The 17,088-nt window shown below is 47.6% G+C and overlaps 1 protein-coding gene across 2 annotated transcripts in view; it reads right to left on the minus strand.

Moving 5' to 3' along the window:
• Window positions 1-895: 895 nt before the first annotated feature.
• Window positions 896-17,088, minus strand: part of CADM1 (cell adhesion molecule 1) — a 514,437-nt gene continuing 498,244 nt past the window's right edge. The window contains exon 9 of one of the 2 annotated variants that reach the window (XM_053367115.1): window positions 896-1,098. In XM_053367115.1, coding sequence (XP_053223090.1) covers window positions 911-1,098 — 188 coding nt within the window. In that variant the 3' untranslated portion in view covers window positions 896-910. Of the gene's footprint in view, window positions 1,099-5,516; window positions 5,582-17,088 lie in introns of those variants that run through there. The other variant, XM_053367117.1, reaches the window with a different exon arrangement.

The following is a 17,088-nucleotide window of genomic DNA, read 5'->3' on the forward strand; positions in this document are numbered from 1 at the left end:
TCTCCTCCTTCCTTTCCTCACACTCTCTTCTTGAAAGGATGGAAAGAAGACAAGAGATTTGTCTAAGGTCCTGGTCTCTGACTTTCTGTGGTGGAAGGTTGGTGAGCATGCTCAGAGCCTGCATGAACTTGAACTCTAGGAAGGGTCATTTTATTTTTATTTCTTTACTCCTGTTGATTTAGTTGTCAAAGGCTACTGTAATGCTGCAGGGTTCTGCTGGCAGGATGAGGAGGGTCAGGCCAGCGCTCAAGCTGGAATCAAAGGGTTTAAAAAGAGGTATTCTTCTCTTTAAAAATAACACAACCAATTCATAAACAAACAAAACACCCCATAGTGACCCTCCCCCCCCAAAAAAAAACGATCGAAGGAAATGGCAAAGGAAGCAGATATGTTACTAGTGTGATTTAGTGGTTGGAGTGTAGGACTAGGGTCTGGGTTTGAATCCTGGCTCAGCCATGAAGCTCACTGGGTGACCTTGGGCCACTCACTGTCTCTCAGCCTGACCCACCTCACAGGGTTCTTGTGGGAATAAAATAGAGAAGTGAGAACCACCATGTACACCACCAGCGGGAGGAAAAGTTGCTACACAAATGTAATAGCAAATTAAATTTAGCCTGAAGGAGGGGTTTTTTTTTTGCAGGGGGGGTGGACAACGACGACGACATGGTAGCACTGTTCCAATATCTGGAGTGCTGCTCAAGCAGCTGGCAAAGATATGTTCTCTGCTGTTGTCCCAAAGGTCAGGACTAGATGGGATGGGCTTAATAATAATAATACTTTATTATTTATACCCTGCCCATCTGGCTGGGTTTCTCCAGCCACTCTGGGTGGCTCCCAACAGAATGTTAAAAACACAATAAAACATCAAACATTGAAAACTTCCCTAAACAGGGCTGCCTTCAGATGTCTTCTAAAAGTCAGATAGTTGTTTATTTCCTTGACATCTGATGGGAGGGCATTCCACAGGGTGGGCACCACTACCAAGAAGTCCCTCTGCCTGGTTCCCTGTAATCCCACTTCTCACAGTGAGGGAACCGCCAGAAGGCCCTCGGTGCTGGACCTCAGTGTCCTGGCTGAACGATGGGGGTGGAGATGCTCCTTCAGGTATACTGGGCTGAGGCCGTTTAGAAAGGCAGATTTCAGTTGACCAGCAGGAGAGACTTGTTAAAGGTAAGACAGGTTGGGCAGTGGAACCAGTGGCCTGCTGGGAGTGGGTGTGCTCTGTTTTGCTGGAGGTTGTCAAGCACAGGCTGGACATGTTAGGAATGATGCAGATTCTAGATTCTTTGAACTGAGCAGCAACTAAATGGACCACAAGCCCCCATGAGAACCTAAGCCATGAGACCTAAACATCATCCTGGGTGTACAGTATGAGCCTGGGTAGCTCAGTTGGTTAGAGTGTGGTAGTGATAACACCAAGACTGCAGGCTTGATTCTTGTATGAAACAGCTGCATATTCTTGCATTGCAGGGGTTTGAATTATATACAGTGGTACCTTGGTTTACTACCATAATCCATTCTGGAGGTCTCTTTGTAAACCAAAACAGGTTGTAACCCAAGGTGAGCTTTCACCAATGGGGCCTTTAAAAAAAATTGTTCGTAATCCAAAAAAAAAAAAAAAGAAAAAAGGTTGAAATCCAAAAAAAGGTTGCAAACTGGGACACGCACTTCCGGGGTTGACGTGTTTGTAATCCAAGATGTATGCAAACCAAGGTACCACTGTATATAATTTTGGTCAATCACCAGTAAAAAGGGTTGGACTAGATGATCCTCAGAGTCCCTTCCAACTCTAGAATTCTATGATTCTGATTCTATGAAGTTAATTTGGATGGAAGAGGTGGCTTCATTAGACTCAGGTAATCAGATTTCAGGGGAAAGGCTCTTTGGGGGCATTTCCCCAGCTCCCTGTTACATAAGCAGCCAAGGTCCTATGGAGATGTGAATCAGTTTGGATATCTCTGATCTCCAGCACGACAATGGAAATGGCTTTTTGCAACAGGCTAAGCACCTAAGTGTTGCAGAGAGCGAAACCAGCAGCACTGACTTTGCCCCTGGGCTATTAGAATGTCCCTCGCTCACTCACTCTCCTCTCTGCTGTCTGCTTTTGGCTGAGGTGACAAACTGGGAGCTCCTCAGCAAGAGAAACAGCTGAGCAGGGGCCATCCATTTAAGGAGCTGCACCTCTCAGCTCCCCACAATTTATCTTCCCACCTTTCCAAGATGAATACATCATCTCTGACTTCCATCTCTGCTCTCGGTTGCTGTACTCAAGCTGCCTAGGGAGACTTTTACTTTTCCCTTCCGAGAGGTCACAAAATGATTGCATGGCACACAATGATGGGAGTGACCTACCCTTTGAGGTGATCTGACCTTATCCTTCAGAAAGCCCAGGGATCACCAAAGATCACACACACACACACACACACACACACACACACACACACACTGCATACATCACAATGCAGTAAACTTCAGGTAATCGAAAATCTCCTTTGGGTTCCACAGGACCTTAGAATTATATGGGGATCTAACCTGATGCTTTTGAATTATGGTGCTGGAGGAGACTCTTGAGAGTCCCATGGGCTGCAAGAAGATCAAACCTATCCATTCTGAAGGAAATCAGCCCTGAGTGCTCACTGGAAGGACAGATCGTGAAGCTGAGGCGCCAATACTTTAGTCACCTCATGAGAAGAGAAGACTCCATGGAAAAGACCCTGATGTTGGGAAAGATGGAGGGCACAAGGAGAAGGGGATGACAGAGATGGTTGGACAGTGTTCTCGAAGCTACCAGCATGAGTTTGACCAAACTGCGGGAGGCAGTGAAAGACAGAAGTGCCTGGCGTGCTCTGGTCCATGGGGTCACGAAGAGTCGGACACGACTAAACGACTGAACAACAACAACAACAAACCTGATGTAATGCTATCCCCTTGCCATGTCTATCTGCCAAAGCTTTATTTGGGCAATCTCATGAAAGAGAACATGGGTGGGCTCACTTGCCCTGCCCCCTGCTATCACAGTACAATCACCCTGTCCCACCACCCGCCATGGATTGGAGGGGGAATGTCTGCATGCTGTACTTTCAAAGCTCGCTGTGTGAATTCGGAACCCCAACTGTGCCCAAGCAGAGCTGGCTCCCTCCTACAGACACTGGGGCTCCAATGTGTGAGGCCAGGCAATGGGGGATGTGATGGAGGGACCAGGAAGCAAATTCTCATTCACCCAGTTCTAACCACTGGGAACTGGCACTATTATAGGTGCTATGTAATACTCTCTCTGCACTTGTAAGAAATTGACTTTGGAACTCCCTGCTTATTGACACTTAGACAAGCATCTTCACTGTACTCTTTCTGGCGCCTGCTAAAACATTTGTGTTGCCTGCCCGGACATGTAAAATGTTGACATGTGTTTTAATGTGGGTTTTTTTTTTAGCATTTTGCAGGTTATTTTTTGAATAGTGTTAAATAGTTGCTTTTAAGTGGGGGTTTTTAAAATAAAAAATACTGATAGTTCTTTCTTTTTGAAAACTACGTTGATGTTTTATTATAGTGTCTAAATGTCGTGAAATAAATTAATAAATATTGGAGGTGGAGGTCCTGAAAATCCAGATTTTCAAAATAAGCTTATTGCTACTATATTCTTTTATCTAATCATCATCGTCATCATCAAAGGCAGAGGAATGATAGTAAAGGATTTAAAACCTTCACATTCAGGAAGGCAGATTCAGCCTCTCAGTGGGTGGTACAGAATTGTCTGGCCGAAAAGAAGGTCATAATAATTAAATGATGTCCTTCTTGTTAGCTGTTTGATCTCTGTAAATTCACAGTCTGGTCTCCTGTCTTCATCCAGGTAACATAACAAGACTGTAAAAAGAGCACTTCCCCATCTTCTGAGAATTGGGAGAAACATTACAGTCATCCCCGAGACTAGATAACAATTGAGAGCACATCTAATGCTTGAAAAAAGATACTCATGTATCAACCAACCTTCTAAGTGGAGATTTTTTATCCTAGTCGGTATCTGAATTTATTTGAAATTGCTTTTATATATGTAATTGCTTACATTTTATAGATGTGTATTTTATTGTTTCATGTATACAGTTGTTCTTGCTGTTTTATACATGCAAATATTTTGCAAGTGGATTTTATCATACAGTGAAATGGTTTTGAGATGCCATGTAGGAAGTGATTCATAAATGAAATTAATAATATAATAGCAACAACAACAACAATTTCACTCCCCAGTCAGCTGCAAGGCATCTTCCCTGCAATCACCAAATGGTCCAATGAATAGCAGGGTTGTGGGGCCATTTTTGTCAACCACAAAAGTCATGCTGTGCATTCCCAAGGGGCGCTACAGTCAGGGTGAAATGCCGCTGAGCTGTTGCAGAAGGTAGTCCACTGCTTGAAGGAGTGGCAAGGTTGTTGTTGTTTTACTTAAGTAAAGGGAAAAATAAAGCTCTTGAATTTATTTAAGGTAAGAAAAGTCACCTGCCCCCTTAGAGATTGAACTGACCTTCAGGAAAAAGCTTTATCCCATCTCAAGATGGGTTGAATACTTTGGTCCCCTTTAGTTTAAAATGTTTCTCTGGACTACTCTGAGACTTAAACAGATGCTGGTACATAAGATATATTTATAATGATAGAACCATTGAATTGCAGAGTGGGAAGGGATCCTAAGGGTCATCTATTCCAACCCCTACCAATGGAGGAATCACAGCTAAAATATTCCTGACAGATGGCCATCCAACCTCATGTTAAACAAACCTCCAATGAAGTAGAGTCCACCACCTTCCAAGGCAGTTCATTCCATTGTTGAACAGCTCTTATTACAGTATAGAACAGATTGTCAATATTAAGTTGGTAATTCAGTCCCACAGGAAGAAGTGATGGCCACAAAAATGGAGTATCAATGGCTACTAGCCAGGAAGACTATGTCCCACCTCCACTATTGGAGGCACAATACCTCTGAATGCCAGTTGGTGGGAGTTACAAGGGAGGACAGTGGCATAGCGTGGGTTGCCAGAGCCCGGGGCAGGGCAAGTGCTGAACCTCCCTGGTGCACTGGACATCTGGGGTGGAGGTGTGCCCCAGTGGGGAACACAGAGCCCATGAGGCACATGGCTGCCAGTGCCACCTTCTGGCTCGGCCAGTCCAGGGTGGGGTGTGTGGGTGTCCCTTCGCCGGCCACAAAGAGAAGGAGGTGCCGCACCTGCCTTGAATAATAATAATAATAATAATAATAATAATAATAATAATAATAATTTATTATTTATACCCCGCCCATCTGGCTGGGTTTCCCCAGCCACTCTGGGTGGCTTCCAACAAAACACTAAAATACAATAACCTATTAAACATTAAAAGCTTCCCTAAACAGGGCTGCCTTCAGATGTCTTCTAAAAGTCTGGTAGTTGTTTTTCTCCTTGACATCTGGTGGGAGGGCGTTCCACAGGGCGGGCGCCACTACCAAGAAGGTCCTCTGCCTGGTTCCCTGTAACTTGGCTTCTCGCAGCGAGGGAACTGCCAGAAAGCCCTCAGCACTGGACCTCAGTGTCCGGGCAGAATGATGGAGGTGGAGACGCTCCTTCAGGTATACTGAACTGAGGCCATTTAGGGCTTTAAAGGTCAGCACCAACACTTTGAATTGTTCTCGGAAACGTACTGGGAGCCAGTGTAGGTCTTTCAAGACTGGTGTTATATGGTCTCGGCGGCCACTCATCAGTCACCAGTCTAGCTGCCGCATTCTGGATTAGTTGTAGTTTCTGGGTCACCTTCAAAGGTAGCCCCACATAGAGCGCATTGCAGTAGTCCAAGTGGGAGATAACCAGAGCATGCACCACTCTGGCAAGACAGTCTTCGGGCAGGTAGGGTCTCAGCCTGCGTACCAGATGGAGCTGGTAGACAGCTGCCCTGGACACAGAAGGCCTGGCACAGGCACTGCTTGTTTCCCCATGGCTGCAGAAGGTGACAGGAGCTCAGCCTGACATGGGGGTGCCTGGTTGCACCCCTCTCAGAATTTTACGCCACTGAGTGGAGAGAGTTGCTGTTGCACTCGGGTCCTGCTTGTGGGCTTCCTAATGGAGCATCCAATTGGCTGCTGTGAGAACAGGATGCTGGACTAGATGGGCTCTCTTTGGCCTGATCCAGTAGGTCTTTTCTCATGCAGCTGAAAGAACAATAGATCTCTCCTGTATCCTTGGCCCAATCTAAGCACATCTTCTCTGGAAACAAGACATACTGCTGGAAGAATATTGTTCTTTTTGTTCTTTTTATCATTGGGAACTCCATTCTTGTCATAGACAGATATAATCCAGACACTGTATTTGGGAGGCAATTATTTCTTTCCCGGGTACACAAAAGTCCCTTGGCCTTGTGTCTTTATCGCACCATGTGAGGTGTGCTCTAATTGCCCTCAGACACCCTACCTGCGGCGTGTCTTAATACATAATTACATAGCATTAGTGCAGAGAATGGCATGACAACCACCTTGGATAATCACACAGAGCAAAGGTTTCTGCCAGTCTCCTGAATATAATAGACACTTTAGTGGTGGTCATATTTCCAAGCCTAAGAATTCTGTGTACGTTTGATGTGGCATTTTCAGGATAACACAGACACAGCGATGCTCTTCCCAGGCTGCCTGACGCCTCCCAGGGCTCAAATGACACCCAGAGGGGGATCGGCTTTTGCAAACAGACTTATTCTTGATTTATTGCTGAAACGGTAAGTGTAGCAAAATTGGAAAGCCACGCTCGGAAAATGGTTCATCTCGGCCTGTCACAAGAAAAAAGGAAAAAGCGGTGACAGTCCAGGTGACGGCTCAGATCCCAAATGCTCCCCACCTCATGGGGACCACCAGCCCTAAAGTGACAAAGCAAATGCTCAGCCCCCTTTTGCCCCCCACCCCAAGTCAGCTCTCTTCAGATGCCCTCGATTTAAATGGTCCTAGGAGGGTGAAAAGCCTGCAAGCTCTCAGGATGAAATAAAGTTGCCCTTCTGTGTCCATAACAAAAGTATTTGGGGATCGTTTAACTCCTGTGAGGCACTGCAGCTTCCTGGCCACAAGAAATGTCAACCCTTATGGTGGGGGGAGCCCTTATAATGGGGTTGGGAGAACCCTCCAGGTGTTAAAGGGTAAAGGGACCCCTGTCCATTAGGTCCAGTAGCAGACAACTCTGGGGTTGTGGCACTCACCTCGCTTTATTGGCCAAGGGAGCCTGTGTACAGCTTCCGAGTCATGTGGCCAGCATGACTAAGCCGCTTCTGGCGAACCAGAGCAGCACACGGAAACACCGTTTACCTTCCCGCCGGACTGGTACCTATTTATTTACTTGCACTTTGACAGTCTTTCGAACTGCTAGGTTGGCAGGAGCAGGGACCGAGCAACGGGAGCTCACTCTGTCACGGGGATTCGAACTGCCGACCTTCTGATCGGCAAGTCCTAGGCTCTATGGTTTAACCCACAGAGCCACCCACGTCCCTTCAAATCCCATCAGCCCCAGGAATTCCGAGCAATAGTCAGAGATGATGGGAGTTATAGTCCATCAAGATCTGGAAGGCCACAGGTTCTCCATCTTTACCTTTGATAAGGGCTCTGCCAAGGGATTCTGGGTTGGTCAATTATACACCAGACCGGGAGGGGGGAATCTTTTCTTATCCTGACACCCATCACCAGAACTCTTTCTGCCATATGCTTGCTAGGTGCGGGCATCTCTCTGCATACAGTCTCTGCATTCAGTATTATTATTATTATTATTATTATTATTATTATTATTATTAGTGCTTTTTTCAGGGGTTACGCAAGGGTGTGCAGTACTGGCACCTCTTTTTGTTGTTGTTAAAAAGTGTGGCACTTACTGTAACAACTTCATGGTGTGTACCGGCACCTATTTTTCTAGAAAAAGCACTGATGGTGATGCGTTTGATTTCTTGCCCACCCTTCATCATAAAGCAAAGGTCATAGCAATTTAAATATATATTCATTCATTCATTTAACAAAAAGTTTAAAATTTATTACAAAGACTCAGGTGTGTCTGAAAAAAATATATATCTCTAGCGCCAAAGGTCAGGGTAAGGAGCTGGATGTTCAGCATACAACAGAAACCAGATAATGAAGATGCTAGATGCACCTTGTGGGGAGTGAGTTTCACAACATAGGGGCTGCCACAGAGAAGGCCCTCTCCTGGGGTACCACCCGCTGGACTTCTGAGAGTGGTGGAACTACCAAGAGGGCCTTCTCTGCTGATTTTAATATCCAGGAGGGTCTGTAGGGGCTCTTTCAGATGTTTGGGGCCTATGGCATTTATGACTTTAAACACTAATGTGAGCACCTTGAATTGGGTCCAGAAACAAACTGTCAACCAATGCAGCTGTTTTAACACAGAGGTTATATGAGTTTTAAATGGAACCCTAGCCAGCAACCTGGCTGCGGACCAGTTGAAGTTTTTGAGTCACCTTCCACATAGAGTGCATTGCAATAATGCAGTCTGGAATTTGCCAGAGCATGGAGGACAGTGACCACAGCTGGCCAACCTGCCAGAGCTACAAAAGGGTTGGAATGCCACATGGATACTCTGGTAATCCACACAAAGACTTGGGAACATGGAAATCTGCCTGATGCCAAATCAGACTGTTGGTCCACTAGCCTAATATTCTTTACACTGGCTGGTAGTGACTCTCAAGATTTCAGGCTGGGGTCTCTCCTAGCCCTACCTGGAGATGCTAAGGAACTTTTACATGCAGAACAGGTGTTCTGCCACAGAGGTACAGCCCGTCCTAGAGAAATCATGGGGCCAAAAAGGCGGGCAGAATGCAGATATTTGGAAATCTGCACCGAGCTCTAGATAATTCCCCTCGAGGTATTGCTTGCTGGAACTTACCACTGTGCGACAGAATTCTGTCCACTTACCTGGGCTTCCAGCCTCCTGTGAGGACCTTGCTCTCTCTCTCTTGGTGCCCCTGCAAAGATTTGAGGTGTCCCCTCTTGCCATTGCCTGTGCTCATTCAGAAGCTGTTTTCTTCCCTGTGTTGCACCTCCTCAATTTGTTCCTTTCCCTCTGAAGCATTTATCAAATTGAAGAATGACAGTGTCAACCAAACTGAAGAAGAAATTGGAAGGGGTTGTGTGTGTCTGGGAGTCCTCCAGAATACGATCGAGGTGCTGTGAAGCTCAAGGACAACTTCCAACGCTCCTAAGGTCACGGGCTCAAAGATAAACATCCTCATTTTTCACCATCCATGCAAGCTTGCCCTAACCATGCATTTCCAAGGGCTGAGGGGGCTGGCGACGGCTGGAACAGAGAATATTGTTCTGCAAGGCAGCGACTGAGCAGATAATGCCAACCAGACGCAAGGCAGACCACAGGCCATCTTTAAGAACATTGTGATCCAACTCAGCACCCAAACATTGCTGTCCAAGGGGCAGCCCTGGAACAGGCAGATGAGTGGAAAACAGGTGTGTTGTTAGTTAGTGGGTGAAAAACACAGGTATAAACCACCATGCTCCCCTTTAAAATACATAGAAACATGCCTGGGAAAAGTAGGAGCAATGAAATCTACAAAAATAAAAATAGGCCGATGGGTTGATTCTTTTGTGGTCAGGGGTGCAGGAGGGAGTAAATGGTCCTGGGTGACTTCTCTGTGACCCTGTCTGCTTTTGCCTACTTTTGGCTGGTGCACCAGCTGTACCCACTTCTAATACAATCAGAACTGGCCACTGTGCCTCGTACATAAGTTACATCTCAACTGTAGCACTGTAAAGCTGCAATTGGTGCTGAATGCTGCTGCTAAAATTTTGGCTACCACCTAAGCGCCTGGCTAATTCCATGCAAAGCGACTTGGGAGGATGGGGAAGTGCACGGAAGCACCTCCTCCGATTCGCTGAGAGACAGGAAGGGGTGGAGCCTCCAGTTCAAATATAAGCTCCAGCCTTTCTAGCCTGGGGAAACTGATGTTTTGTCATGTTGCCTGCATGGCCACCCCTGTCTTTTTCCATGGGTCTTTCAGGGTATTGGCTGTTGCTTATAACAGCATTTAAGATCCTTTAATATTGTCTGTTCTGCCCCGTTGAGTGTGTCGTTGATACCTGAGGCAAAGATTGGTGGACTTTCTTTGCAGTGGCACCCCACCTATGGAAGTCCCTTCCCCAAGAAAATAAGTCAACTTTTTTGATCCTTGTGCTCTGCTGGCAAATGAAACCATCTTGTTTCAAACCAGCTTTTGACTCAGTTTCCGCTTGGGGAATTAGGTGTGAGTGCTGTGCTTCTTCTTTTGATCACGTGTGTTTCAATGGTTGGATCATTATTTTTTTTATGTTTGCATTTCTGTTTGTAAGCTGCTTGGAGCAACTCCTTTGAAGGAGAGGAAAAGCAAGGCCTAGGGTTTTAAAAATAAAATTACAAATAAAATTACCCAGTTTTGTGTAGAAGTTATAGTGTCCGACTAGGACATAGGAGACTAGGGTTCAAATCCACTCAGCCAAGATGACCTTGGGACAGACACTGTCTCTCAGTATAGCCTACCTTACAGGGTCGTTGTGATGATAAAAGGGAGAGGAGAAGAACCATGTAGGCCACCTTAAGCTCCTTGGAGGAAAGATGGGGTGTAAATATAATCATCATCATCTCAGCCGTGAGAGTCTAGGGCTCTGAATACACTGGAAATGGGATGGCCATCGCCTGCTGTTAGCCATGATGGCTAGCTGGGGATGCACAGAATGGGTGTGTGTGTGTCAGGAGTCCATAACCACCATGGCCTGCCGGTGACCTTCCCAGAGATATTTGGCTGGCCACTCTGTGTATGGGAGGGGGAAAGTACTGAACAAGAAATGGCTCTTGGTCTGATCCCGCAGTATTATTATTATTATTATTATTATTATTATTATTATTATTATTCCCTACCCATCTGCCTGGGTTGCCCCAGCCACTCTCCACTCTCCTTCCCTTCAGGGAATCTGATCCCTTGGCAGCCCTTCAGGGAATCTGATCCCTTGGCAGCCAAGAAGCAGAGAAACAAAAAAAAAGCAGTTCTTACGAAGTAATTTATTCACTATGCTCAGAGAGACACAAAGGAATGCAGTCTAACTAGGATAATGGCATTGCTCCAAGTAAAGTCCCACCCCCTCCGTCTCTCCTATTCTCCGTCACCCCTGCTTCGGCTAAGCTGAGCTTTCTGCCTCTGTGCTTTCTGTTCTGCTACTCTCAATGCACGCCTGGTCCTGGGAGAGGGGGCGGTCTGGCATGCTTTCCAAGGACACTGAGTCTGTCAGCTGTCTCCCCCCTGGTGCTTCTCCTTCTTCCTGCTGTTCCTCTTCCAGTATTTCCCAGCTTCTCCCCTCTGCAGCCTCTGAACTATGCCCTTCCGCAAACCAGTGTTCTAAATCTATACTGTCCTCCTGTTCTCGGGAAGGTTTTAGAGAAGGGGGGGGAGTTCCTCAGTCCAGCCCCTGACACCCTGCCTCTTTGAACAGGACACTCAGCCCTTTCCCCTTCACAAATGATCCAAGCAAGGCCTTTTCCTCACTGCTACCTGCAGCTCCCAGGTTGCGTTTGTGTTGGATTTCCAGTATAAAAAATTGATCTGTGAAAAAAAGGGAGCAGCCCTGAGATGGCAGGCTCTGAATCCAGATTGAGTGAGAGGGACTGTGTTTGGAGAAAGACATGTTTTCTCCCCGCACCACCTCCTATGCCACAGGGATGACCGAAAGATATGAGCATCTGGTCTCGGCGGCATTGCCCCAAATGCTTCTGCTTTACTGACTGTCATATTGAAGGCAGAAAGGAACATAAAGATGTACATTTATTTCCTCCCTGCTCAAGAGGCTCCGCCAAGAGAAAAATGCAACAGTTCAGAAGGGGCTGCAGTGAGGTGTTGCGTGTGATATATTTTTATCCTCGGAGCAAAAAAAAGAAACGACAAAAAAAATATCCTTCGTAAAATATATTCCCCTCAAAGCTGGGGGTGGGAGCTCAGCACTTGACAACACAAAGCCGTTTCTGAAGGCACGCGGACAGGCACGCCACGACGCAACCATCCCAAAGTGCCACTGTGAAAAAGTCAATGCCATCAATAAAATCAACACTGGTAAAAGCCGCACAGCTTGGCTCCCGGCTACAGCCGAAAGGGAACATTTTAAGCTGCCTCTGCAACATGCTTAGCGCACAAAGGCCTCGTCCCGGGAAGCCGCCAGGACAAAGGCCAGCTGGAGCCAGAAGAAAGGAAGCCACGGAAAATAAATAACATTAGCGGAGAGAGCCGTCCTTCTTGTGACCACAGGGGCTGATGTGGTGCTCTGGCTCCAGGCCACATCAGCGGCGGCAGCAGTCCATCAAAGTCCTGGGAACGCTACAGTTTTAGTGGGCGTTTAGATGATAATGGGGTGGGGGATGGGGAAAGCCAATTCTAAACTTCTAGCTTTGCATAGTGTTTTAAAGAACATAGGAAGAGTCCTGCAGCTGAATCCAGGCCACCAAAGGACCACTGTGCTGGTCCCGAGGGCTAACTGTGTGGTGAGGTCTGAGTTCAGTCCGAGGTCGAGGGTGCAGTATAGAGGCTGCCCGTCAAAGCTGAAATGGGGTCCAAGGCAGGGAGTCAGGTGAGGTCAGGAACTCTGGCAGAGGAGCAGGACAGGGTTCTGGCAGGAACAGCCTACCAACAATGTTGATCGCGCAACCTGGGACTGGGGCTGACTGGCTTTTATCTGTCCCAAGGCATACGGCAGCCCCGGTCCTCAGGTGACTCGCCTCTCCTGGCCTGGAGGCGAGCACTCCTCCTGCAGGAACTTAGTTCCCTCCACCTCTCTGCCCTGAGCCTCAGGAGAGGCCGGAGGGTTACTGGACGCAGAGGCAACCTCCTCTTCCCCTGATGGGACTGAGAGTGGAGCACCTGCAGGGTCCTCCATCAGTTCAGGGGCCAGAGCAGACTCAGCTGGTGCCTGCATCTGAGGATCCAGCACAGGTGAGGACCCTTCAGGCTCAGGCCCCAGCCCTGGCTCAGCTGGTTCTGGAGGCGGGGACTCCTGTGCAGGCTGGGATTCCTCAGGTTCAGCCTCTGAGTCCGAATTCCAGGCCATCACACCCATCTAGTTCAGCTGCCTTTTCTCATCATGGCCAACCAGATGCCTCTGGCTGGGAAGCCAACAGCAAACAGGGCGCAACAGCACTCTCCCCATTTGTGCTTCCCAACAACTGGTAATTGGGGGGGCACCCTTCCTCTGATTCTGGAGGGGGCAGGCGCACCAAGTTGCACCTAACACTGGAGGGCAGGGGAGAGCCGCCGTGCATTTATGATGTCACATGCATGACACCCCTCCAACCACAGCCAGACCAACTCAACCCACCATCTCCCACACACTCACTGCCAGCCCCCTTACCTTTGTGAAACAACACGACAGAGCAAAGATGCTTCTCCCTGTTGTGTCCCTGGTGGAGACTGCCAGGGCACCTTCCAGGAAGGCCCTCTGGTGATTGTCAATGGGATATGCGGGGGGAAACCACTTTGCCCTGCCACCTCCCTGGCGATCCTCAAAAGTGTTTACACCCTGGCGTGTCCTTTTGAGGATCGCTGTGGAATTGGGGGGGGGCTCGTCCCCTTCTTGAAAATATTGGGGGGTGGCCCTCTGCCGCCCCCTAGATGATGCCCTTGAGAGGGGTACATATTCAGAAATGCCTACATCCAACACCCATACACCTGAAGGCTGATGTGGTACCACCTAAGCAAAATAAATTGATCCTGCTGGATGTGTGCTTTGCCCCTTGGACAGAGGCTGAACTTCTCTTAATAGCACCAAAGAAGGCCAAGGATGAAGATGGGACTGGATGTTTGTGTGTGGAGAGGGTGCATGTTATACACTCTGTTTGTGGGCATCTTCGTTCAGGAAAGGGGGTCGGAAAAAAAATTCTGCTCAGGAGAAACCATACAAGATTGCTGTGGGCACCTCTGACTTTGAATGCTCTTTTCTGCTTGCAGGAGGGCTGGATCCTCTTCTGTTGGCTCAAATGTCAAGCACCATCCCTCCAGCTCTGCCTGATGTACTCCGCTCTTGGACCTTTCCTATAGGGGCCCATCTGAGCAGAATCCAGTTATCTCTGCAAGACAACACCTATTTGAGAGGCGGAAAGCACAGGACCCCTCTGAAAGGCATCCTCGCTGCTTCGGGAGTGTCTGCGTGGCAAGCGCAAGTGATCAAAGCTGCTGATATCGCCAGCACCTCTGTCAGGGCTGACAAGCACATCATTACAGCCGCAGCTCCCTCACTCTGCTGTCCTCCATCCGACTACTTGATCAAAATCCCGTCTGAAACTTATCTGACCAGACATGTGTGCAACTGAAGAGCGTCAGGAGTCACTCATCTCACTGCCTTGTGAAATATTTGCACATAGGAATGACAAATGAGAGGCTGGATGAGAGCCAGACACAGAGGGAGGGAGAGAGGGAGGGGGAGAGAGGAGGGGGAGCAGGAGGGGGGGTAATGATCTGAAACTGTACAGTAGTGGGAAAAGCAAAGGATTTTGCTACTCAGCCAGGGCTTGCTCAATAACAGGAAGGGGCAGGGAGGCAGCAGAGGGTCCATGAGTGTGTCTTGAACTGGGGGTCCCAGTGGTCATGCCCCAATGATTTCCTTCCCAGTTCACCCCTGCAAGCTTGACAGGTGGAGGCCTGGGTTATACATGGCAGCAAAGTGAGATGGCTGACTCCCAACAGGGTAGAATGGGCCAGGCCACTTCAAACTGGAAGGCAGGCACCATTTATGAGTGTTCCTCTGTGGAAAATAACCTCTGCAAGTTAACAGAGATGTGGAACTAATGCAACAGGGAGAAAAGCATGAGTATTCAGGAGCATTAAAAAATCTGCGCTCTCTCTCCTCCAACTCACAACTTGAAGTGGTATAGTCCATTATGTACTCTTAGGTGTCTCCTGCTTAATTCTGACCTGATTCTGCTGCATCTGCTGGTCTTTGGGGATGGCGGGGGGTGGGGTGGACTAGGCTGAATCACCAGCCTGCTTAAGAACTTAGACAGCCCACCTCAAGGGCCACTCCTTGACCACCAGGCCCATGGCTGACCAGGCCTCTGATCTTGCACCTCAGTCCTGCTGAGTCTGTCACGGGTTCCTGTTTCCTTTTCCTAATTACTACCTTAGATCATGGCTGCTGCTTAGTTTTGACCCTGCCCCGCCCTGTGGTTCCTTGTTCACTGCTCTGAAGCTTGAGCCCCTCCTGTTGTGGGCCACATACTTGTCTCTCTCCTGCATGGATCGACAGGCAGCCTTGCACATTGGGCTGCCGAACCTTACTGGATGGAGACTGGTCCTGCCTTTGCAAGGGTCTAATGCCGCTGAACACAATATCCTTGTCAATGACTCCTGGGCTAAACAGTGACTCTGCAGCCTACACTGATACTGATCCAGGATCCCCCAAATCCTAGGCTTACTTGAAACCCAGTGTGTGGGCGAAGAGCCTATGGAAGGAAGAGAAAGGAAGAGGACTCAGTGGCAGGCCTGGACTTAAGATTATTGAGCAACAGAGTGGGTGGTAGGTCTGGTGATTCGGCCCCTCATGAAGGCCTGCAGCAGGATGCTAGGGCTCTGTTGAGCTCCCATACTATTGAGTCGTTTGCTGCCTTGGGAGCTGTCCATGGTCCTGCTTCTGACACTGACATTGCCTTGGCTCTCCCACTCTCTGCTCCCAAAGCAGGTTTGAAGCTACTGGTTGCTGCCAGTGCCCAAAGTCAATGCCATCATATGCACATTTGCCACCCCCAGATCAAAGACTCTGCTGGTGAAGCTGTGACATCCCATCAACAGCTATCCACAGACAGAGAAGAGATGCATGGCAAAGAAGTATCCACAGAGAAAAGAACCCCAGATATACTCAAGCAAAAGAGTTTGAAGTTTGAAACACTCAGGCATATTGCAAAATAGAGAGTTTTGGTACGGGCTATTCGTATTCAATGTGTGTGTGTGACAGAGAGAGAGAGTAAGAGAATACATGCACACACATAATCCACATTTTGCTGCAGGGAGCCTGGTATTCCACAAGCAGAACAGAACATGGCTTAATTTGCACTCATCTGCAAATTAATAGAACCTCAAACTCTTACGCATTATCTTTTTGTGTCCCTTATCAACCCTGTAAGGTGGGTTAGTATCACCTGTTTTGCAGAAGGGATACAGACAATGAGATACTGTGGCTTGGCTCCTTCGTAAGTTCTTGGCAGAGGTTCCAGATTTGATGGGGAGGAATACTGTTTGATCACAGAGTACATTTTTTGGTTAGGGAAGTTCCTAGGTTCAATCCCTGACATCTTCAGATAGGGCTGGGAGAGACTCCCTGTCTGAAACCCTGGAGAGCCACTGCCAGTTAGTGTAGACAATAATGAGCTAGATGGAGAAAGAGTCTGACCTGATAGAAGCATTGCTATAATGCTTCTTTTCCTCTGTAGCTCAGTCCTTTAAGCGCTATGTAACATCCACACATACATAAAATTTAACTGGAGAAGATTGTATTTTTTTTAGTGTTGGCAAGATTGTCTGATGTTCTTTCCCAGTTCAATATCCCCCAGTGAACTGGAGAATGGGGTTTTCTAGATTCCCATTGGACCAACAAACTCAATCTGTATGTTCTCTGCATTGTGTTTCTTTAATGGCCGCCCAGCTCTCGGGGTGATGGTATAATTCTTCCTTCTCATTCCTCCATCCATCCTTGAGAATCAAATTCATCCTCTTTTATGAAGAATTAACTTGTTGGAGCTGATTTATGAAGAGTGGCAGGCGGTGATGGCAGAACAGTGCTCTAATACGTTCATCATAAAGTCCTGTAGTTATTCCTAAAAGAGTTCATGTTAATGCCTCACATTAAAATTCATATTTTATTTCTACATAACGAAATGTCTCCCTGCAATCTCTCAGATATGCCCTTCAAAAGTGGAATAGTCTCTTCCCTTCTTGGTCGGGGATTGAAGCTGTACGGGTGACAGTTTCAAACAAACAAGAGATGGCACAGCCAGGCGTTCTTAGGTCGCGCATATGCCTCGTGTTATAGCGAAGCGATTTGACTGACAGCTAGGTCTTGTCTTGTCACATTACGTCTTCAGT

Source organism: Podarcis raffonei, chromosome 15 (assembly GCF_027172205.1).
Source record: "Podarcis raffonei isolate rPodRaf1 chromosome 15, rPodRaf1.pri, whole genome shotgun sequence".
NCBI lineage: Eukaryota > Metazoa > Chordata > Lepidosauria > Squamata > Lacertidae > Podarcis > Podarcis raffonei.